The following is a 24,882-nucleotide window of genomic DNA, read 5'->3' as shown; positions in this document are numbered from 1 at the left end:
AGGCTAAGGTCCTCTACGGCCCAGGGAGAAGGCCTGTTTTGACATGTCTCCATTCAGAGTGGCAGGCCAGATTAAGAATAGCCAGCTAATTGACATTCTAACCATAACAGGCCTAATCTGTGGTCAACCATGTCCAATCCGTTGTGAACCATGCCCAAACTCAAGCACCTCCCGTCAGCTTTGAATCATGTGCTGCCTGATAGTGTTACAATTTGTATATTCTGAAGGGTGCATAATCTGCGTATAGTGTAGGCCTATGCATTGTAGATACATTTCTATATTTAAATCTGAGGAAGACTTGCATATGTGTGTACATTTGCTGAAAAATAGGAGGTGGAGGAGTATGTGTACAGATGTACTATCTTAATTTGATCTCTGTTGTCGCAGAGAATTTTCCTGCACAGCTGGAAATACAAACTTGTAGCAGTTGTGGACTCGAGTCACATGATTTGGACTCGAGTCTGACTCGATTCACAAATTTGATGGCTTGAGATTCGACTTGTTAGAAAATAAAATAACTTCAGACTTGACTTGAGACCGATGACTTGAAATTATCTGGCCAGGTTTTGTAATGTTTCGTCACTTATTTTATGGCATAGATTCTTATTACTTAGTACTTATCCTTCACGCAGCCAGACACAGTAGACGTAGCATCGCCCCTTGGAAAAAAACGTGCAACAGATTGGCTAGTAAAATGCATACTTGGCCCTTTGATTGGACCAGCAAACTGTCAATCAACACAGGTCAGGTGGATCAGCTCCCCAATTGTTTGGGGTGATCAAGAATATTAACTGTTTTTTTGGGGGGGGTCGTGGAACAAATGAGACGCTACAGACGTTTTTGTGAGAAGACCAATTTTCGGGATGCCTCCTGGTCTGACAAACACCGCTGTAGCTCAGACACCTTCCACCGCAGATGTGGAAGGCCGACATAGGTGGATGCAGCCCATGCAAAAAAACCTGATATCTCTAGTTTAAACTGAGGGATTTTGATGGAGATTTTTTTATTATGTTACTTAGACTGATGGGTGCACGGGTGCATCAATAGACTCTTAAGGATTAAACCTCAAATACTCTACAAGTTCAAAGTGTCCTGCATTGCAGGAACGTCCTCCTGTAACTGGATGATCAAATTACGATCCAACATCTGTAGTAATGATGATGAATACTAGAGGATGAATCATAGAGCCTCCTGCCTAATAGCCTAGTCCCAGATCTGTTTGTGCTGTTTCGCCATGACCTTCATGTTCGGCATGACAATCACCATAGTAGTTGGAAAGACAGCAGAAACGGATCTGGGATCCAGGCTAGCAGTCGAGTGACGCAGCATCACATTCCCCATAGTTGTTCTCCGCATACTTCACATTGCCTCTCTATCTAAGCTGTAAACACAGACATATTTTGTCAGAGAAACAATACAAGTTACATACGGGATCGTTCCTTCAGTAGGGTGATGGATTTTTACACTTGATTAAGTAATGTCATGTCCTTCATTCATTCATTAATTTGTTTCCTTATCATTTTGACACTTTTGAAGATCCAAGGGTTCCCTGTTCTGGTTCCAACATCCTCAGAAAGGGTTAGTGTCTGTCTGTCTGTCTAAACAGATCTGAGGTAGACTATACCAAGTGACAGAGTGATGGGCTAAGGATGTGTAAGCAGTAGCAGCTGGAAGTGGAACAATTGAATCCATGTGTAATCGAATCCATGATAGGCTTCTCATTTTACAGGTGTGGACGTTGTGTAATCATTGACTGCAAAATTTCATGGTTTAGTTTGTCTCCCTCCTTTCTCCTGCTCTATTGTGACGGCCTCCCTCCTTTCTCCTGCTCTATTGTGATGGTCTCCCTCCTTTCTCCTGCTCTATTGTGACGGCCTCCCTCCTTTCTCCTGCTCTATTGTGATGGTCTCCCTCCTTTCTCCTGCTCTATTGTGACGGCCTCCCTCCTTTCTCCTGCTCTATTGTGATGGTCTCCCTCCTTTCTCCTGCTCTATTGTGATGGTCTCCCTCCTTTCTCCTGCTCTATTGTGATGGTCTACCTCCTTTCTACTGTGGTGGTCTCCCTCCTTTCTCCTGCTCTATTGTGATGGTCTCCCTCCTTCCTCCTGCTCTATTGTGACGGCCTCCCTCCTTTCTCCTGCTCTATTGTGATGGTCTCCCTCCTTTCTCCTGCTCTATTGTGACGGCCTCCCTCCTTTCTCCTGCTCTACTGTGATGGTCTCCCTCCTTTCTCCTGCTCTATTGTGATGTTCTACCTCCTTTCTACTGTGATGATCTCCCTCCTTTCTACTGTGATGGTCTCCCTCCTTTCTCATGCTCTATTGTGACAGCCTCCCTCCTTTCTCCTGCTCTATTGTGTTCTACCTCCTTTCTCCTGCTCTACTGTGATGTTCTACCTCCTTTCTACTGTGATGATCTCCCTCCTTTCTACTGTGATGGTCTCCCTCCTTTCTACTGTGATGGTCTCCCTCCTTTCTCATGCTCTATTGTGACAGCCTCCCTCCTTTCTCCTGCTCTATTGTGATATTCTACCTCCTTTCTCCTGCTCTACTGTGATGTTCTACCTCGGTTCTCCTGCTCTACTGTGATGTTCTACCTCCTTTCTCCAGCTCTATTGTGATGTTCTACCTCCTTTCTGCTGCTCTACTGTGATGTTCTACCTCCTTTCTCCTGCTCTGCAGTGATGTTCTACCTCCTTTCTCCTGCTCTGCAGTGATGTTCTACCTCCTTTCTCCTGCTCTGCAGTGATGTTCTACCTCCTTTCTCCTGCTCTACAGTGATGTTCTACCTCCTTTCTCCTGCTCTACTGTGATGCTCTACCTCCTTTCTCCTGCTCTATTGTGGTGGTCTCCCTCCTTTCCCCTGCTCTATTGTGATGTTCTACCTCCTTTCTCCTGCTCTACTGTGATGCTCTACCTCCTTTCTACTGTGATGATATCCCTCCTTTCTCCTGCTCTACTGTGATATTCTACCTCCTTTCTACTGTGATGATCCTTTATACCTACTCCTTTCTCCTGCTCTACTGTGATGTTCTACCTCCTTTCTCCTGCTCTACTGTGATGTTCTACCTCCTTTCTCCTGCTCTACTGTGATGCTCTACCTCCTTTCTCCTGCTCTATTGTGGTGGTCTCCCTCCTTTCCCCTGCTCTATTGTGATGTTCTACCTCCTTTCTCCTGCTCTACTGTGATGTTCTACCTCCTTTCTCCTGCTCTACTGTGATGCTCTACCCCTCCTTTCTCCTGCTCTACTGTGATGTTCTACCTCCTTTCTCCTGCTCTACTGTGATATTCTACCTCCTTTCTACTGTGATGCTCTACCTCCTTTATACTGTGATGATCTACCTCCTTTCTCCTGCTCTACTGTGATGTTCTACCTCCTTTCTCCTGCTCTACTGTGATGTTCTATCTCCTTTCTCCTGCTCTATTGTGATGTTCTACCTCCTTTCTCCTGCTCTACTGTGATGTTCTACCTCCTTTCTCCTGCTCTACTGTGATGCTCTACCTCCTTTCTACTGTGATGATATCCCTCCTTTCTCCTGCTCTACTGTGATGTTCTACCTCCTTTCTCCTGCTCTACTGTGATGTTCTACCTCCTTTCTCCTGCTCTACTGTGATATTCTACCTCCTTTCTACTGTGATGATATCCCTCCTTTCTCCTGCTCTATTGTGATGTTCTACCTCCTTTCTCCTGCTCTACTGTGATGTTCTACCTCCTTTCTCCTGCTCTACTGTGATGCTCTACCTCCTTTCTCCTGCTCTACTGTGATGTTCTACCTCCTTTCTCCTGCTCTACTGTGATATTCTACCTCCTTTCTACTGTGATGCTCTACCTCCTTTATACTGTGATGATCTACCTCCTTTCTCCTGCTCTACTGTGATGTTCTACCTCCTTTCTCCTGCTCTACTGTGATGTTCTACCTCCTTTCTCCTGCTCTACTGTGATGTTCTACCTCCTTTCTACTGTGATGATCTCCCTCCTTTCTACTGTGATGTTCTACCTCCTTTCTCCTGCTCTACTGTGATGTTCTACCTCCTTTCTACTGTGATGATCTCCCTCCTTTCTACTGTGATGGTCTCCCTCCTTTCTCATGCTCTATTGTGACAGCCTCCCTCCTTTCTCCTGCTCTATTGTGTTCTACCTCCTTTCTCCTGCTCTACTGTGATGTTCTACCTCCTTTCTACTGTGATGTTCTACCTCCTTTCTCCTGCTCTATTGTGATGTTCTACCTCCTTTCTCTTGCACTACTGTGATGGTCAGCCCTCTATTCTACTGTGATGTTCTACCTCCTTTCTCCTGCTCTATTGTGATGATCTCCCTCCTTTCTCCTGCTCTATTGTGATGGTCTCCCTCTTTCTCCTGCTATATTGTGATGGTCTCCTTTCTCCTGCTCTATTGTGATGAATCTGAGGGTGTGAAGGGTTGTTGGGTCACAGTGCAGCAATCCAACTTTTTCTTGACCTCCAGAGGTCCGGCCACATTTCAGCCTGATGGAGCTGGGCCTGCGTTCCAAATTGCACCTTATTCCCTTTATAGTACACTACTTTTGACCATAGACCATGCTAGTTCTAGTGCACTACTGGTCAAAAGCAGTGCAGTGTGTAGGGAATAGGGTGCCATTTGGGACGCACACTGGGTCTGGGATGGTGCGGCTTGGTCTGACTTGCTCACTGTGCCCATATGTGGTTGAGGAGCTCTCTCTGCTTCTCTCAATACAATTCAAGTATTCTAATGAGCTCATCCACACCTCAGATATGGACTCGCATACAGGCAACACACACACACAGTTCCATCATGATGAGTCCATCAGTTTCAACTAAATCTTCCCCACTTGACTGTAACCTACGGATTCTATGCTCCCTTTATGGGCCAGAGTGTTAGATCAACACTTAACCACCATGATTAAGTATGCACAGGGTTACGATGATCTAAAAGCCTGGCTTCCTCTTCCTGCCAAGCTAAATAGTCACTGTACCATTTTAACTCTATTAGAAAACCCTCGACTGCGTCCCAAATGCCATAGCGTTTTGGTCAAAAGTAGGGCACTATATAGGGAATAAGGTGCTATTTGGGACACATACCTTCTCTTGTTTGTCATAGTCATGTAGCTTGTGGTTGTAATAGTAGTATCCCAGTTTACTGGGCAACTATTGATTAGCTGATTCCCTGGGTAAGGGTTGTGGCGGCCGGGCTGGCGAGCCTAACTGGTGTGGTGTAATGGGAGCCTGGTCTTCTCCTAACCTACCACGTCATGCCTGTCATCCAACCTGCAATCAGGAAGCACTGTCAAGGCTTTGTCTGCCAGGGAAGGCCAGTCAGGGATATTTTTAGAAACCTACAGTCATAACAGGGATTTTTTAAACTGAGAAAGCAGATATGGCTTTATTGTTGACTTAATTGGTTATTTATACTGTCATCGGGGAAGAAAGGTGCTCCTTTAGATCCTTTATGGTTGTCACCTTTGTATCTGCCTTGCTAGGAAATTCAAGTCACACTTACGTGTTTAGTGTGAACCTTGTGGCTGTCTTCATGGTCCAAGTACTGCCTGCAATGTAATGTAAGGTACTTTATTCTGTAATCTGATTATAGGACATAAATGGGATTGAAATTCAAGTCAGACTCACCAGTTGTTTTATTGATAAAACACATGGATGATTAAATCAAGGACCCTTTTAAGCAATTAAATGGTAAAGCAAATATTCCTGTTTTACAAGGTCTGTTTCATTGAGACTGAGTCCTATCCAGGACCTCATTGTTTTGATCAGGCTAGGCTGTATGCAGGAACGACTGTCTTCTCAGAACTAGCTCCAGCCGTATCTTGTTCTGAACAGTGAACAAGAACTCTTCCAGACAATACAGGCAAGAATTGAGAGAGGAGACACTGGACTAGAATGCAAGATCCATGCTCACTAACCCAACCCTCAACCCTCAACCACAACAACATCTATTTTCTGTCCTGATTAAGCCCAGTGAGGCGCATCATGTACTCTTTAGAAGAAAAAGAAACGCACACCTATTAAAAGACGAGGTGCTGGCTAGCGGAGTAAACTTGAAAATAAAAGAGAGCCGCACACTCTAGGAGCTCCGATGCAAAAACGTAATTACCAACGTTTCGACAACCAAGCTGTCTTCATCAGGGTATCATGAGGGCATCATGTACTCTTGCCTGGTCAAGCTGAGATAGGAACCAGCCCAGCGACACAAACTAGCTGTGAACGACAGCTCCAGCTCCTCTCCTTTGCAGACTGTCACAAACGTGTTGAGGTTGACAGCAGACCTCTTTCTCACCTCTCCACTTGACATCTCCTCTCTGTTTCTGGCTATGAACCTTGGCCCCGCAGCATAGGACACGTGTCACAGCCGTTGAAAGAACTGGACCAAGGTGTAGCGTGGTGAGGGTACATATTATTTTATTTAGAAAAGACGCCGAACAATAAACACTACAAAACAAATCGTGATGCTAAAGGCTATGTGCCATAAACAAAGTCAACTTCCCACAAAGACAGGTGGGAAAAAGGCTACCTAAGTATGGTTCTCAGAGACAACGATAGACAGCTGTCTCTGATTGAGAACTCTACCCGGCCAAACATAGAAATACAAATAATAGAACATAGAATACCCAACCCAAATCACGCCCTGACCTTAGAGAACCTTTTTATGTCTCTATTTGGTTTGGTCAGGGTGTGATTTGGTCAGGGTGCGCAGGGCTATCCGGATGGAGACGGTGGAACTCCCGCAGCAACGAAGGGTCCAAGACGTCCTCCACCTGCACCCAGCATCTCTCCTCCGGACCATACCCCTCCCACTCCACAAGGTACTGAAGGGCCCTCGCCTGAAGCCTCGAGTCCAGGATGGCTCGAACAGCATACCCCGGGGCGGAGGAACCTCCCTAATCTCAGACTCCTGGAATGGACCAGCCACCACCGGCCTGAGGAGAGACACATGGAACGAGGGATTAATACGGTAATCTGGGGGAAGCTGTAACCTGTAGCATACCTCGTTCAGTCTCCTCAGGACTTTGAATGCCCCCACAAACCGCGGACCCAGCTTCCGACAGGGCAGGCGGAGGGGCAGGTTTCGGGTCGAGAGCCAGTCCCCCGGTGCGAACACCGGGGTCTCACTGCGGTGGCGGTCAGTGCTCGCCTTCTGCCGCCTCACGGCCTATTGCAGGTGCACATGGGCGGCGTCTCAGGTCTCCTCCGAGTGCTTAAACCATTCATCCACCGCAGGAGCTTCGTCGGGCTCTGATGCCAAGGTGCCAGAACCGGCTGATACCCCAGTACGCAGTTTTGGGCCATCTCTACCCAGGGGATGAACACCGCCCACTCCCCCGGCCGGTCCAGGCAATATGACCGCAGAAACCTACCCACATCCGTTACTCTCGGGGTGAAAACCTGAGGTGAGGCTGACTGAGACCCCCAGACACTCCATGAATGCTTTCCGGACCCTGGACCTGAACTGGGGACCCCGATCAGAGACTATGTCCTCAGGCACCTCGTAATGCCGGAAGACGTGAGTGAACAGGGCCTCCGCAGTCTGTAGGGCCGTAGGGAGACCAGGCAAAGGGAGGAGACGACAGGATTTAGAAAACCGATCCACAATGACCACGATCGTGGAGTTGCCCTGTGAGGGAGGAAGATCCATCAGGAAGTCCACCAACAGGTGCTACCATGGCCGTTGTGGAACGGGTAGGGGTTGTAACTTCCCTCTGGGCACTTGCCTGGGAGCCTTGCACTGGGTGCATACCGAGCAGGAGGAAACATAAACCCTCACATCCTTGGCCAAGGTGGACCACCAGTACTTCCCTCTAAGGCAACGCACCGTCTGACCAATGCCAGGGTGACCAGAGGAGGGTGACGTGTGGGCCCAATAGCTCAAACTGTCACAGACAGCAGACGGAATGTACAGGCGCCCATCTGGACACGGGGGGGGGAGTGGGCTCTGTGCGTAATGCCTGCTCGATGTCCGCGTCCAGCTCCCACACCACCGGTGCCACCAGGCAAGAGGCCGGAAGTATGGGAGTGTGATCCATGGACCGCTCCTCTGTGTTATACATCCGGGACAGTGCGTCTGCCTTAGCGTTCTGGGGACCTGGTTTGTAGGACAGAGTGAAAACAAAACGGGTAAAGAACATGGCCTACCTTGCCTGGCGAGGGTTCAGTCTCCTCGCCGCCCAGATGTACTCCAGATTGCACTGGTCAGTCCAGATGAGAAAAGGGTGTTTAGCCCCCTCAAGCCAATGTCTCTACACCTTCAGAGCCTTGACAACGGCCAACAGCTCCCGGTCCCCCACATCATAGTTTCGCTCCGCCGGGCTGAGCCTCTTCAAAAAGAAAGCACAGGGGTGGTGCTTTGGTGGCCTGCCAGAGCGCTGAGAGAACACGGCTCCTATCCCAGCCTCATACGTGTCCACCTCCACTATGAACTCCAAAGAGCGATCCGGATGAGCCAGCACGGGAGCCGAGGTAAACAGAGCCTTCAGGTGACCAAATGCCCTGTCCGCCTCAGCCGATCACTGCGGCCGCACAGGTCCCCCCTTCATCAGTGAGGTAATGGGAACTGCTAGTTCTACACCTGCATTGCTTGCTGTTTGGGGGTTTAGGCTGGGTTTCTGTACAGCGCTTTGAGATATCAGCTGATGTACGAAGGGCTATATAAATAAATTTGATTTGATTTGCTACCTGACCAAAACTCTGGTAGTAGTTGGCAAACCCTAGAAACCGCTGTACTTCCTTTACCGTGGTGGGAGTTGGCCAATTACACACGGCTGAAATGCAGTCACTCTCCATCTCCACCCCTGAAGTGGAAATGTGGTACCCTAGGAAGGAGACTGACTGTTGGAAGAACAGACATTTCTCAGCCTTGACATACAGGTCATGCTCCAACACTCGACCAAGCACCCTGCGCACCAGGGACACATGCTCGGCGCGTGTAGCGGAGTATATCAGAATGTCGTCGATATACACCACTACACCCTGCCCGTGCAGGTCCTGGAAAATCTCATCAACAAAGACTGGATGGAACTGACTGGCCCCAATCCGGATAATCCGCAGGTGGCCAGCAAGTTGTCCAGTCGGATGGACAGGTCCACCAGCTGGTCCAACGTGAGGGTGGTGTCTCGGCAGGCCAACTCCCGATGGACGTCCTCGCGCAGACTGCACCTGTAGTGATCGTTCAGGACCTTGTCGCTCCATCCCACGCTGGCGGTCAGGGTCCGGAAGTCCAAAGCGAAATCCTGCGCGCTCCTCGTCCCCTGCCTCAGATAGAAAAAGCGCTCACCTTATTTTGACCCCACGGGGTGAGCCCTTGCGTGGAGCTCCAGATCGAGGGTGATTATCAGTGGTCTTGTATGTCTTCCATTTCCTAATAATTGCTCCCACAGGTGATTTCTTCAAACCTGGTGCAGGTCTACAATTTTGTTTCTGGTGTCCTTTGACAGCTCTTTGGTCTTGGCCATAGTGGAGTTTGGAGTGTGACTGTTTGAGGTTGTGGACAGGTGTCTTTTATACTGATAACAAGTTCAAACAGGTGCCATTAATACAGGTAACGAGTGGAGAACAGAGGAATCTCTTAAAGAAGAAGTTACAGGTCTGTGAGAGCCAGAAATCTTGCTTGTTTGTAGGTGACCAAATACTTATTTTCCACCATAATTTGCAAATAAATTCATGAAAAATCCTACAATGTGATTTTCTGGATTTTTTTTTTCTTCTCATTTTGTCTGTCATAGTTGAAGTGTACCTATGATGAGAATTACAGGCCTCTCATATTTTTAAGTGGGAGAACTTGCACAATTGGTGGCTGACTAAATACTTTTTTGCCCCACTGTACATATGAGATTAGATATACAAGATATTATTATTATTAAAGTGGCATTATTAAAGTGACTAGTGATCCATTTATTAAAGTGGCCAATGATTTAAAGTTGCGGTCCTTCTGTAGCTCAGTTGGTAGAGCATGGCGCTTGTAACGCCAGGGTAGTGGGTTCGATCCCCGGGACCACCCATACGTAGAATGTATGCACACATGACTGTAAGTCGCTTTGGATAAAAGCGTCTGCTAAATGGCATATTATTTATTTATATTATTAAAGTCTGTATGTAGGTGATGGCTGTTAAACAGTCTGATGGCCCTGAGATAGAAGCTGTTTTTCAGTCTCTTGGTCCCAGCTTTGATGCACCTGTACTGACCTCGCCTTTTGGTTGGTAGCGGGGTGAACAGGCAGTGGCTCGGGTGGTTGTTGTCTTTGATCCTTTTGGCCTTCCTGTGACATTGGGTGCTGTAGGTGTCCTGGAGGGCAGGTAGATTGCCCCCGGTGATGAGTTGTGCAAACCGCATAGGGGGGTGCTAGGGGGGTGCTCCCTCTGCACTTTCCTGAAGTCCATGATCATCTCCTTTGTTTTGTTGATGTTGAGTGAGAGGTTGTTTTCCTGACACCACACTCCGAGTGCCCTCACCTCCTCCCTGTAGGCTGTCTCGTCGTTGTTGGTAATCAAGCCCCACTACTGTTGCGTCGTTTAGTTGGATACATGCATGGCCATGCAGTCATGGGTGTACAGGAGGGGGCTGAGCACGCATCCTTACGGATCAGCGAAGTTGAGGTGTTGTTTCCTACCTTCACTTTCTGGGGGCGGCCTGTCAGGAAGTCCAATACCTAATTGTACTGGGCGGGGTTGAGACCCAGGGCCTGAAGCTTTATGATGAGCTTGAAGGGTACTATGGTGTTGAATGCTGAGCTATAGTCAATGAACATATTAGAGCGGTAAGCAAATTGAAGTGGGTCTAGGGTAACAAATAAAGTGGAGGTGATATGATCCTTGACTAGTCTCTCAAAGCACTTCATCATGACAGAAGTGAGTGCTACGGGGCGATAGTCATTTAGTTCAGTTACCTTTGCTTTCTTGGATACAGGAACAATGGTGGCCGTCTTGAAACATATGGGGACAACAGGATAGGGAGCAATTGAATTTGTCCGTAAACACTCCAGCCAGCTGGTCTGCTCTGAGGACGCGGCTAAGGATGCCTTCTGGGTCGGCAGCCTTGCGAAGGATAACACGATTAAATGTCCACAGACCTTGGTAGCGGACTGTAGACCCTGCCACATACATCTCGTGTCTGAGCCGTTGAATTGCGACTCTACTTTGTCTCTATACTGACATTTTGCTTGTTTGATTGCCTTGAGAAGGGAGTCACTACACTGTTTGTATTTGGCCATATTCCTAGTCACCTTTCCAAGGTTAAATGCTGTTGTTCGCGCTTTCAGTTTTGTGCGAATGCCACCATCTATCCACGGTTTCTGGTTAGGGTAGGTTTTAATAGTCACAGTGGGTACAACATCTCCAATACATTTCCTTATAAACTCTCACTCAACGAATCAGCGTATACGTCAATATTATTCTCTGAGGCTAACCGGAACATGTCCCAGTCCACGTGATCAAAACAATCTTGAAGCGTTATTTCAGAACAGCGTTGACTAGGACTAATAGTTTAATAGTCCTTAGCATGGGTACATCCTACACATTTCAGAGTCAAGTGTCAATTATAGAGATAAACAGAGGACTCAAGATGTAAATAGCTAATTTTGGTATAGACATTGCCATCGAGAGCTTCCACCATTTAAAAGTAGTCAACTGGGTGGGGATTCCTATGGGTTGGGGTGTGATCAGCCAATCATCAGAGAGCTTTGTCTTCTTCAAATTTGGTTGCCTATGGTTTGTAATTCAAAGACTAACATAATATCCATGACCAAGACTAAGATTTATACCATGACATTGGTCCCAAGATCCAGACCCATTGAGTTGAGACCATGACAAGTTAAAGACCAAATTTATGTGGTCATGAATGATCTCAAGACCATGTGCTCCTTTCTTCAATAGTGTCACATCCTGGCTCTTAGATGGTGACAGGCAAGGGAGTCCATGCATTGGCAGTTAAGGAGTAACAAAAAATATGTATTCAATAACTGACAAAGTATAAAACTACAAAGGAAAACTAACCTGTGAAGTGTGAAAGTAGGCATGTGAAGGCGGGTAATGGAAATGCATTATCCAAAAAACATAATGTAGTGATTGTTCAACGGACAATATTTTATTTTTACAGATGGAAAAATGTGGAAGAGGCAGGAAGTGTCAACTGCCAAATATCACCTGAGGAACTGGAAGGTGAGTGTACCATTATAACAACAATAACAACAAACAAACAACAGCAACACATCACCTTAAAATCTCAACAGCCATTAACATGTCTAAAACCTTGTCAATGAAATAATGAAAAGCGGGCAGAGGGTTTGCTTGCTTCCTGACAGCCTGTTTTGTTGTCAAAGACTCCAGCTACCCTAGTCATAGACTGTTCTCTCTGCTACCGCACGGCAAGCGGTACCAGACCGCCAAGTCTAGGTCCAAGAGGCTAGGTCCAAGAGGCTTCTAAACAGCTTCTACCCCCAAGCCATAAGACGCCTGAACAGCTAATGGCTACCCAGACTATTGCCCCCCCCGCACCCACGCTGCTACTACTCTCTGTTAATAACTCTACCTACATGTAGATACTGTACTACTCGACACCTGTGCCCCCACACATTTACTATGTACCGGTACCCCCTGTATATAGTCTCCACATTGACTCTGTACCGGTACCCCCTGTATATAGTCTCCACATTGACTCTGTACCGGTACCCCCTGTATATAGTCTCCACATTTACTATGTACTTGTAGCCCATGTATATAGTCTCCACATTGACTCTGTACTGGTACCCCCTGTATATAGTCTCCACATTGACTCTGTACCGGTAACCCCTGTATATAGTCTCCACATTGACTCTGTACCGGTAACCCCTGTATATAGTCTCCACATTGACTCTGTACCGGTACCCCATGTATATAGTCTCCACATTGACTCTGTACCGGTATCCCCTGTATATAGTCTCCACATTGACTCTGTACTTGTACCCCATGTATATAGTCTCCACTTTGACTCTGTACCAGTACCCCCTGTATATAGTCTCCACATTGACTCTGTACCGGTACCCCCTGTATATAGTCTCCACATTGACTCTGTACCGGTACCCCCTGTATATAGTCTCCACATTGACTCTGTACCGGTACCCCATGTATATAGTCTCCACATTGACTCTGTACCGGTACCCCCTGTATATAGTCTCCACATTGACTCTGTACCGGTACCCCCTGTATATAGTCTCCACATTGACTCTGTACCGGTACCCCATGTATATAGTCTCCACATTGACTCTGTACCGGTACCCCCTGTATATAGTCTCCACATTGACTCTGTACCGGTACCCCTGTACCGGTGTATATAGTCTCCACATTGACTCTGTACCGGTACCCCCTGTATATAGTCTCCACATTGACTCTGTACCGGTACCCCCTGTATATAGTCTCCACATTGACTCTGTACCGGTACCCCCTGTATATAGTCTCCACATTGACTCTGTACCGGTACCCCCTGTATATAGTCTCCACATTGACTCTGTACCGGTACCCCCTGTATATAGTCTCGCTATTGTTATTTACTGCTGCTCATTAATTATTTGTTATTCTTATCCTTTACTTTTTAATTTTTGTATTTTCTTAAAACTGCATTGTTGGGGAAGGGCTTAAGCAAGCATTTCACTGTAAGGTCTACTGACACCTGTTGTATTCTGCACATGTGAAAAATAAAATTTGATTTGATTTAACCGTAGCGTAGTCTGTAGTGGTATATGTTTCAGCCTTGCCAGTTTCCACTACACAGCCAAACTGATCTGGTCCTTTGTACTGGCCTGACAGACATACAGCTGCTGCCTCCAGAGAAACTCATTTTATAAGTGCCTTTGAAACATTATCCTCGCTGGGCCCTGGAGGGGTGTCGGCTGTCAATTAAGTAATTAAAGAGGTAGGTGTTGGCCACAGCCGGCCCACAGGCCTGTCAGTGGACTGTCCAGCAAATACTATTTAAAATATGTTTGAGCTGTTGGTTAGCCTACCTGAGGTGCAAAGTGGGCAAGGTTTTCACTTTTAGGACTTTACAATTGGTTCCATTGCAACAGGTAAGCTCAATCAAGTACAGCTGAAGTACTCAAAATAATTTAAAATATTATTTGAATCCAGGGCTGTTCCAGTGGGCCCTAGGCCTGGTTAGTGAGGCCTGACCAGGGAGGGAGTGTCTCCGTGTCAGACTAGGGGGCTGGCGGCTATGTGCTAGAGGCTGGGGGCTTGATGGTGATGGGACAGTAAGGATAGGCATCCGGATCACCTTACCTACAACAGCTTGGAGTCCCACAACCTCACAGGGATTATGTAACATACAACAACCAAATCAAATGCAAATGGACAACAGGCAGGGCATGCCTTGACAGGGCAGGGGCCACCACCCACCACGGTGTTGTATTCTGTAACCAACTCAATTCAATAAGTGCTATTCATTCCCAAGAGCCAATTATTGCTGTTCATACAAGGAGTCAAGAAAACAACAAAATGATGACAGGAGAGATGTGTTTGGTAACCCGCGAAGCAACTTTGTTGTGGTTGTTGCCTGCTGTCATAGAGATAAACATGCCTTCTGTGACTTGCAAGCCAGAGAAATCCATATACAATGTATCTCTTTCTCAAAAATGTTAGACTGAGTGTTGGCCTTGTGGTGAGTTGTTTTGCTTGTGGTGACATTACATTATCACCAGCTGTGGTTGGTATGGCTCACAGGTTTTATATTTTGCAGCCACTGTTTTATCTCTTGTTATGTTTACAGAATGATTATGTGTTTATGTTTGTATGTTTATTTATGGTATATTTAATTTGTCTGCTCTATGTTGATTATTTTACAATGTTTATTTTTTCAACATCATGTATGTGTCATTTCTATATTTCTCTGCCTTTGTTGAACTTCAATCAGTCAGTTTGTTGAATATTTTGAAATTGCTCTAGTAACTGCAATAAGTTCTGTAGTGCCTTGTAACCTTGTCTGTCCTATATATGATGCTGTGGGTGAATGTGTTGTAATGGGAGTAGTAGTTCTAATGATGCAGTATATACTGTATCCCTGCTCCTTTTAATGCTGTGGATGAATGTGTTGTAATGGGTGTAATACTACAGATGTAGGATCTTAATTTGATCACTCTTTTGTTGCCGAGAATTTATAGAGTATTCAATGTTTAAAAATACTATTAAGATGTCAGACTTGATTTGCCCTGTCTGTGGATGAATGTGTTGTAATGGGTGTAGTAATTCTAATGTTGTAGTGAAATGTACTCTCTCCCTCCCATTCCCAGATGATGCTGTGGGTGGTTGCCTCTCTGCTGACCCTGATAGAGGGGGTGTTCTCTGAGGAAGACCCAAAGGAGGCCCACACTGAGCAGCTCCGAGCCCAGGAGAGGACCACCACCGCTGGGACCTGGCTCCCAGACCACTACCCAGAGGTCCACGAGCTGGAAGAGAAGAGTGGCGGCCATGGCCAGGCCTCCTGGCCTAGTCTTTTCGGTTAGTACTTCCTCAAAACACTCCACGACCTCAGACAGGGGTCAAATACTGGATGCTGTCACACAAACCACATCACATAAAAAGGCAATGGGCCCTGGTCAAAAAGCGTGCACTACAGTAGGGAAAGGGTGTTATTTGGGATGCAGCCAAATTATCTGGAGCAGAGGACCCCCCAGTGCACCATGGGAAAGCATGTAACATTACTGTATATCAAGGTCTCTGATTACTGTGTGGGAGCCATCTAACAGTACATACCCAGCCCTGCATGTTCATCTCTGTCCAGAGTTTTTATTAGATGGAGAGGCACATTCTTTATCCTATTCTACATCATTCTGTGCACTGTAACTATAATCAAGTCAGTTTTAGAGCTGTCAAGCTGTCTCTCTGAGAACAACAATTAATACATCTGAAGCTAATTCCTTGAAAGGTAATGGCCATAAAACAAGAGAATGTCTGTGTCCCATATGGCACCCAATTCCCTGTATAGTGTAATACTTGTAACCAGAGCCCTGTAGGAATCCCTATGGGCCCTGGTAAAAAATAGTGCACTACATAGGGAATAGGGTGCCCTTTGGGAGGCAGTCCATCACTCCCTTATGGCTACTAGAACTTCTGGTAGTTTTCAATGCCGCAGGTTGCTGTATATGTTATGTCCTGGTTCTGTGTGGATGGATCTCCTCTGAGTTACCAATCACAGGGCTATCGCAGCCAACCCTGAGGCTACGGCTGAGGACACAAATGCGTACAGCAAATTCCACTACGACCTCTGCAGAAACATCAAACAGGCAAAAGGACCATATTTGAACAAGGTGGAATCCTATTATACCAGCTCCGATGCTTGGCGCATGTGGCAGGGGCTACAGTACATTACGGACTACAAAGGAAGCCCTAGCTGTGATCTGCCCAACTATGCTTTCTACCAGACAAACTCGAAGCTTTTTATGCACGCTTTGACAAAAACAACACAGAGCCCTGCGTGAGGTCCCCCACTAATCCGGAGGACTGGGCGATCTCTCTCGTCAAGGCTGACGTGAGTAAGGTTTTTAAGAGGGTCAACACTCGTAAGGCCGCAGGGCCAGACAGTATTCCAGGATGTGTCCTCGAGGCATGTGCAAACCAGCTGGCAGGCATCTTCACTGACATTTTCAACCATCTCCTTGACCCGGTCTGTAACACTCACATGCTTCAAGCTGACTACCATTATTCCTGTTCCCAAAAACTCTAAGGTCTCCTGCCATAATGATTACCGCCCAGTAGCACTCACATCTCTAATAATGAAGTGCTTTGAAAGGCTGGTCATGGCACACAGCAATACCATCATCCCAGACACCTTGAACCCACTCCAATTTGCACACCACCCGAACGAATCCAGACTACCCCATTTCAATTACCCTCCACTAGATCCTGGACTTCCTGACAGGCCGACCCCAGGTGGTAAGAGTAGGCAACAACATCTCCTCCACTCTGACCATCAACACTGGGGTCTCTCTGGGGTGTGTGCTTAGTCCCCTCTTGTACTCCTTGGTCTCCCATGACTGCGTGGCCACACACTACTCCAACTCCATCATTAAGTTTGCTGATGACTCGATAGTGGTCGGCCTGATCACCAGCAGTGATGAGACTTGGAAGTGTGGTGCTAGGACAACAACCTCACCCTCAACTTCAGCAAGACCAAGAGTGTGCAAAGCTGTCATCAAGGCAAAGGGTGGCTACTTTGAAGAATCTGAAATATAATTTTTTATTATATGATTTGTTTAACACTTTTTTGGTGACATGATTCCATATGTGTTATTTCATAGTTTTGATGTCTTCACAATTCTACAATGTAGAAAATAGTAAAATAAAGAAAACCCTGGAATGAGTAGGTGTGTGCAAACTTTTGACTGGTACTGTAAGCATTTTAATGTACTTGTGCACATATGACAATAAAACTTGAACTCTGTCAAGAATACACGGGTGTCAGAGGGCAAGATAGTATCAAGATATTGTATATGAGTACATTTCTTTGGTTTATATTGTTCGTGCTTCTTTATTGACTCTTTGTATACACATTCTCCCCCCCCCAAAAAAACACACAAAAAAACATGCGAAATCACTTGTGAAGCCGATTTTTAGAGAGTCTTTGAAGCAACAGTGTCGGAAGTGGTTCCCTAAAGCTTGTGGAATATTTCTATAATTGTATGAAATGATTTTAAACCCTTGTGGCGTGTTTTAACATGGCTAGACTACCAGCTCCCTTGTTCTTGTTTTGCCGGAGGAACATTTTTATTCAAATTCAATTTTTTCATTTTCGTAAACAACACTACATGACCTGACTTGTGTTATTGTAATTCTCTATGCATCAGCTCATACACTGAAAGAAAACGTTCTCCCCAGAAAACCCATTACCCAAGACATATGAGCGCATTAAGGACTCGGAGTAGACCTACAAAACTTCAACTGTGCAGTGCATAACCATTCTCAGGTCAGAAGAATGTTAGTACAGGCATTGGAGCTGTTTTATGTTACACCTATGAAGTAAAAACCTTCAATGTGTTCATGCATCATACATACTGATGGGCTTCAGTAAGTTTATGGAAGGTAAATCTCCCTTTGAAATAACTAATAATTCACACAGAGCAACATTACTTCTCCTGTTGGAGACCAGCCAGCCGCTCCTACTCTCCCTCCTCTCCTCCGGTGGTAATCACTCTACATTGTTACAGTACACTTTGCACCATTCAGCTGATAACAGGAGGAATTCCACTCCCGGTTTCAACACCAGCCCTATCTGCTTTTAATTTAACCACACATGCTCTGTTCTAGCTCCCCCACTAGACTATTCATGTGCACACATGTACACACACACATGTTATGTTCTTCTATCCTGGAGAGGACCTAAACTGTATTTCCATTCAAATACTGTCACGCCCTGACCTGAAAGATCTCTGTTTTCTTTATATTTTGTTTAGGTCAGGATGTGACGGGTGGGTACACTAGTTTTGCATTGTCTAGGGTTTTCGTATTGTCTAGGGTTTTGTCGGTCTAGGGGTTTTTGTAATTCTATGTTGGCCTGATATGGTTCCCAATCAGACAGCTGTTTATCGTTGTCTCTGATTGGAGATCATATTTAGGTAGCCATTTCCCTGTGGTGTTTGTGGGATCTTGTCTATGTGTAGTTGCCTGTCAGCACTCGTTTGTATAGCTTCACGGTTCATTTTGTTATTTTGTTAGTTTGTTCAGTGTTCATTCAGTTAATAAATAAGAATGTACGCATACCACGCTGCGCCTTGGTCCGATCCTTATAACGAACGTGACAGAAGATCCCACCAACAAAGGACCAAGCAGCGTGTTCAGGAGGAATGGACCTGGGAAGAGATCCTGGATGGAGCAGGACCCTGGACGCAGGCGGGGGAGTATCGTCGTCCTTAGGAAGAAATTGAGTCAGCGAAAGCGGAACGGCGACGTTACGAGGAGTTATACAAATGAGGCAAGCACGAGAGGCAACCCCAATTTTGGGGGTGGCACACGGGGAGATTGGCTGAGTCAGGTTGGAGACCTTAGCCAACTCCTTATGCTTACCGTGGGGAGCATGTGTCTGGTCAGACACCGTGTTACGCAGTGATGTGCACGGTGTCTCCAGTTCGCATTCATAGCCCGGTGCGCTCTATTCCAGCTCCTTGCATTTGCCGGGCTAGAAAGGGCATCCAGCCAGGACAGATGGTGCCGGCTCCTGGTATCCAGTACACCTCCTCCACAGTCCAGTAAGTCATGTGCCTCCTCTCCGCACTCGCCCTGAGGTGTGTGTCATCAGTCCGGTGCCACCTGTACCGGTCCCACGCATCAGGTCTCCAGTGCGCATCCACAGTCCAGAGCTTCCAGCCACAGTTCCCAGTCCAGAGCTTCCGGCGACAGTTCCCAGTCCAGAGCTTCCAGCCACAGTTCCCAGTCCAGAGCTTCCGGCGACAGTTCCCAGTCCAGAGCTTCCGGCCACAGTTCCCAGTCCAGAGCTTCCGGCCACAGTTCCCAGTCCAGAGCTTCCGGCCACAGTTCCCAGTCCAGAGCTTCCGGCCACAGTTCCCAGTCCAGAGCTTCCGGCCACAGTTCCCAGTCCAGAGCTTCCGGCCACAGTTCCCAGTCCAGAGCTTCCGGCCACAGTTCCCAGTCCAGAGCTTCCGGCCACAGTTCCCAGTCCAGAGCTTCCGGCGACAGTTCCCAGTCCAGAGCTTCCGGCGACAGTTCCCAGTCCAGAGCTTCCGGCGACAGTTCCCAGTCCGGAACCTTCACCGACGGTCCACAGTCCGGAACCTTCACCGACGGTCCACAGTCCCGGAACCTGTTTTTTAAAATATTTTGGTTAGGTCAGGGTGGGTACGCTAGTTTTGTATTGTCTAGGGTTTTGTAGGTCTAGGGGGTTTTGTAATTCTATGTTGGCCTGATATGGTTCCCAATCAGAGACAGCAGTTTATCGTTGTCTCTGATTGGGGATCATATTTAGGTAGCCATTTCCCTTTGGTGTTTGTGGGATCTTGTCTATGTGTAGTTGCCTGTCAGCACTCGTTTGTATAGCTTCACAGTTCGTTTTGCTATTTTGTTAGTTTGTTCAGTGTTCATTCAATTAATAAATAAGAATGTACGCATACCACGCTGTGCCTTGGTCCAATCCTTATAACGAACGTGACAAATGCCTATTTTCTTCCTCATCTTAACCTGTAACCCTAACCTAAACCTAACTCCTAACCCTAACCACTAACCCTTACCTTAAGCCTAATTGTAACCCAAACCCTAAACCTAACCCCTAAGCTTAAAATAGCCTTTGTCCTCATAGGGATGTGTGAAATGTTCCCATGTGGGAAAATGTTCCTTGTTTTATTATCCTTGTGGGGACCAAAAATCCCCAAAACCAACACACACACACACACCTCAAGCTACAGCACAGACACACACAACAGGCTGCAGCAGTACCTACCCTACACTGTACTCAGTGGCCCTCAACCAGCGAGACTGAGAAGTTCACAGATTATGGTTGCTTTATCCAGGCACCATTTTTTGGATCTACTTGCGAAGGTCACAGGTTTAGAGATATTACTTGCTTTCGGTATTATGTCACTCACCTACACAAATCCAAAGGGCTAATTTCATACTCTCTCATTGATATTTCCTTAAGTTCTCACATAAGAAACACTTTGTACCTGTGAATGTTGTGGAAAAGGTTAGTAATTCAAACAAACACAAAGTGCTATATAGAGAGGTCATTGCATCACCATTTCATTCACCTAGCCTCTCTGTCTGTCTCATAATGTCTCTTTGTGTCCTGTCTCCTGTAGAGAACCCAGGTCTTGAGGGCGACGGAGAGGGCTATCCGAGCAGGTGGCAACGCTCACCTCCAGACCCTGACCCAGACCCCGAACCCTCCCGTAGAGGCTCTCGCAAGAAAAGCAAAAAGCCCAAGAACAGCAGCCGGGACTGCCGCATGGAGAAGAAGGAGATGCGTGTCAGAGACCTGGGCCTGGGCTTTGACTCGGATGAGATCATCCTGTTTAAGTACTGTGTGGGGACGTGCTCGAGCTCCCGTAAGAACTACGACCTGGCCCTTAAGGCCCTGATGGAGAACGAGAGTATCCCCAGCAGGAAGGTGAGCGCCCACCCCTGCTGCCGACCAACCCGCTACGAGACTGTCTCTTTCATGGATGCCCAGACTATATGGCAGACCATCAAGTGGCTGTCAGCAGCTAACTGTAGCTGTGTGGGGTGACGGCCAGGGAGTAAAAGGAAGTCTACCTGCAGAACACACATGCATAAAGAAACTCCAGGGTGAAGAGAGGAAGTGGCTAAGATGCCTTCACTGTGGGCGTGTTGGGCATAAATGGTGGATCAGAGCCTGGACCGAAGCCTTGGCCCAACGGCTGGGTTTCAACCTGACGTGGATCCACTTTGGATTAACCAGTCTTCTCGGGTAGGGAAAGCACAGATGCAAGATAGAGATACAGCCTATCAAATCCCTATGTTTAACAGAGGAGTTACATCCTCGGTCAGAGCCCAGGATTCACGGCTCTGGAGACTGGTGAGGAATGGAGTTCCTGGGCAGGGACTGGGGTGGTTAGGACTGGGGTGGTTAGGACTGGTTGTCTCCCTCCCTGTGCTGACAGCAAGGTGCCTTTGGTTATGTCAAAAAAGAGGAGATGGTGAAGCAAAAGCCTTGGACCATTGGACCTTAACTCTGAATCAGAAGAGGAGCATTTTGGGTTACATGGCACCTGACCGTAAAGAGGGCAAACAGTTTGAAGAACAAATACTTGTGAAGAAATATTAAGAAGTTAAGTGTTTTGGTTTCGAAGGCTCTCCAATAAGACCAAAATAACTATGAGATGTAATGCATTTTTATGTTTCCTTCTTCAATGGCAGCTCATCCACATAGGGATTGGTCATAGCAAGGTAGCTTTGAGCCAACCGTAGTACATCTCCCATCTCCAAGTGTTTCATCATGGCATTCAGTTGATTCCTATCACTAAGCACACATCTACTCTTACTTTAGTAACTCATGCATGCTTTGAGAACAATACCAAAACGGTATCAACTGTATCTACTTAGATTAACTGTAAAGTCTAGCAGAATCTGAAGCACTTGTTTGTAGCTTGGCCCAACTTGTTTACTGTACATGTCTATAAACAGTGTGTTGTAGGATGCCATCACAGGGCCAAGGTCAGTCATGGCCCAGCCATACCTCATGCTGCCTGACACACAGCTTTCATCACATGGGTTATTTTCAGCTCTAAACGTGGCACTTCACCGCTGTCAATTTAACTTTTTGGAATACAAAGATAATTGAGCATATTGACAACTGTTATTCAGAATGTGCTTATCATACTTTGTACCATGATAGTATACTGTAAATATCTCATATTGCATAATTTATCTATGTTATGTTTCTTATGGAGAAACAGAACTCTTCATTGGCACCACTCTGTTGCATCTGTGTTGAAGGAACATTTGAGTGGACCCCATATGTACATAACGTATTCTGATTGGCTGCCTCTCCACACCTGACCATTGAAATGGAGACATACAGCAGAGAGAATAAGACATAATGTACTGTAGATACAGTATATAAACACAAGGGGAAAGTTTACGAACTAATGTATCCCACATATTGCATTCTAGTATATTTATGTATTTATAAAGTATTGTATAAACTGTAGCTCCCTTTCTCTGTGTTCTTTAGACTGTTGATGGTTAAGCGACAGTGTAGGTGTTGAGAAACATATATTCATATCAAGTGGTGTTAAGAAAATAAAAGTGAAGCATTATTTTTGTTCAACTGTTGGAGTTTGTACAGTAGATTTTCATAAAGAAATGTTCATCTGTTTGTAGTAGGCTATGTACATTGTGTACATTGTGCCTAGTTCTCAGGATCATGCTGTTATGTTTTACATTCGCTGAAAGACATATCTCCTCAATCTCTTTTATAGTTAGATATCATCTGGAGAACTATTGTTTATTATAGAAATGTTATGATCAATCTTTCAAGAAGTGTTTGTATTCACAATAATCAACAATCAAGAGTCTATTGAAAGATGTATCCATACATTGTTATTATATCCATGATGTCATTCATTGTCTCAATCTGTGTTTCCTACCCAGATCCCACCACCAATGGTAGACCTACTAAAGTTGAACCAAAACATGTACTGAGAGAGGTTTCTATTCCATTTTAACCATGTGCTTCAACCGTAACACATACAGAGATTTTGTGTTTGCTAGTTATTCACAGAAATATGTTTAGGGACTGGCAAAGAGTAAACACAGATGATAACTGGTCTTTATTCTGCCTTCAGTATATGTACGGTTTGTGGTTATATTAAGCTGCAGCATCTGGTGTGCATTTAATCTGCAAACATGGGGCCTTCACCCATTGTTTAGGTCCAAAATTAACTTCCCTGTTAGATGCCATGCATCTCATCATCGCCGAATTGTACATTAGGGAAAGTATTTATTACATTTAAATTATTTATTTATTGTAATTTTATGTGATACACTTGTTGTTACAAATATCAGATGTTTATAATTTATGAAGTGGCCATGAATGCTTTATTTTCTTTTACTATTGTCTTCTCTGTGGAAAGAGCAAGAATGTTTCCAAGCAACAAGTCTCTGCCCCCCTCCCCCACACACACACAGACAAGGAGGGATTTAACTTTCAAAACAGTGCATGCAGGTATACCCACTACATGTTTATATGAACCAGATACACTGATAGAAAACAATCTAATTTAACCTGGTGTAGACTCCTCCACTAGCTCTGTCAGTCACATTTGTTGCCAGAGAACCTTGCCAAGAGATGAGTGTCAGTCCCTGGCACCCTGGTATCAGAGACCAAACACCTCTGTTCCCTTTTTAGATGTTGCTCTAAAACCCAATTCATACCCTACACAAGTACACATCCACAATTAGCTATGCAAAATGGCAATCCTGCGTTGTTCTGTCGCAAAAATATGCAAACGTGTGTAGCCCCGCAATTTGGAACTCGACGCAAGTATGTAGGATTACCTCTTGCATAGTTTATTGCATTCTTTGATTGTTTACTTGTGTAGGTTATAAATTAGGCTTAAAGGGAATCTTCACAATTTTTCAACTTCATATTCATCATCTCCAGCATCACCCCAACATCAACATATGTGAAAATGGTGCATTTCTATGTTTTGTAGTAAAAAGATATGGGTAGATAAGTGTTTCCAATGACATCATCGGTGTGGATTGTGTGATTTTGACCAATTGTGAGTAGGCATTTTCTGCTAATTGTCGACGAACTGGTTGATGTCATTAGAAACACTTATCTTTCTCCATCTTTTTTTTACTACAAAAGATATAAACGCACCATTTTCACATATGTTGACATTGAAGAGGTGCTGGAGATGATGAATATAAAGTTGAAAAATGTTGAATTTTCCATTTTAAGTCAGACAGAGCACTAGGCCTACTTCTGTTCATGGGACCTTGTTGTAGTTCCATACATTTACCTGTTATTAAAACAACCTTATTATCCAGTGTTTAACGAAGACAATAAATGTTGGTATTCATATTATAATGACATGGTAGTGCATTGTTATTCTTGTTATTCTTGTTATTGTGTTACTGTCATGTCTGAAAGGTCTCATGGATGCTATTGTTGTACTTCTCTTAAAAGAATAAATCTTCTTTACACATGAAAATATATCTCCTGTCCTTGTTTTACATACACCCGACTTAACCATACCCCTGATAAAAATGTGCTTTAAGATAGAAACACACAAAGGTCATATAGGGTACATCTGCAATAGGCAGAGGTTAATCAAAGAATGTTTGTGACCGTAATCATAACTATTTATAAGTAGTTGTTACGAATGGCTTTTAATTAAGGAAGAACAGTGCAGATGCAAAGTTTGGTAACAGAATGACGGC

General features: G+C 45.5%; 1 protein-coding gene across 2 annotated transcripts in view; it reads left to right on the top strand.

The window, feature by feature from the left end:
• The window catches only part of LOC123997074 (neurturin), a 37,985-nt gene extending 13,345 nt beyond the window's left edge, over positions 1–24,640 (top strand). For both annotated transcript variants that reach the window (XM_046301060.1, XM_046301059.1), the window contains exons 2-4: positions 12,095–12,156; positions 15,258–15,465; positions 20,772–24,640. In XM_046301060.1, coding sequence (XP_046157016.1) covers positions 12,103–12,156; positions 15,258–15,465; positions 20,772–21,199 — 690 coding nt within the window. In that variant the 5' untranslated portion in view covers positions 12,095–12,102 and the 3' untranslated portion in view covers positions 21,200–24,640. The remainder of the gene's footprint in view (positions 1–12,094; positions 12,157–15,257; positions 15,466–20,771) is intronic.
• The last annotated feature ends 242 nt before the right edge of the window (positions 24,641–24,882 follow it).

The sequence above is a fragment of the Oncorhynchus gorbuscha genome, linkage group LG15 (genome assembly GCF_021184085.1).
Source record: "Oncorhynchus gorbuscha isolate QuinsamMale2020 ecotype Even-year linkage group LG15, OgorEven_v1.0, whole genome shotgun sequence".
NCBI classification, from domain to species: Eukaryota; Metazoa; Chordata; class Actinopteri; order Salmoniformes; family Salmonidae; genus Oncorhynchus; species Oncorhynchus gorbuscha.
This window is presented reverse-complemented; position numbering and strand designations above follow the sequence as displayed.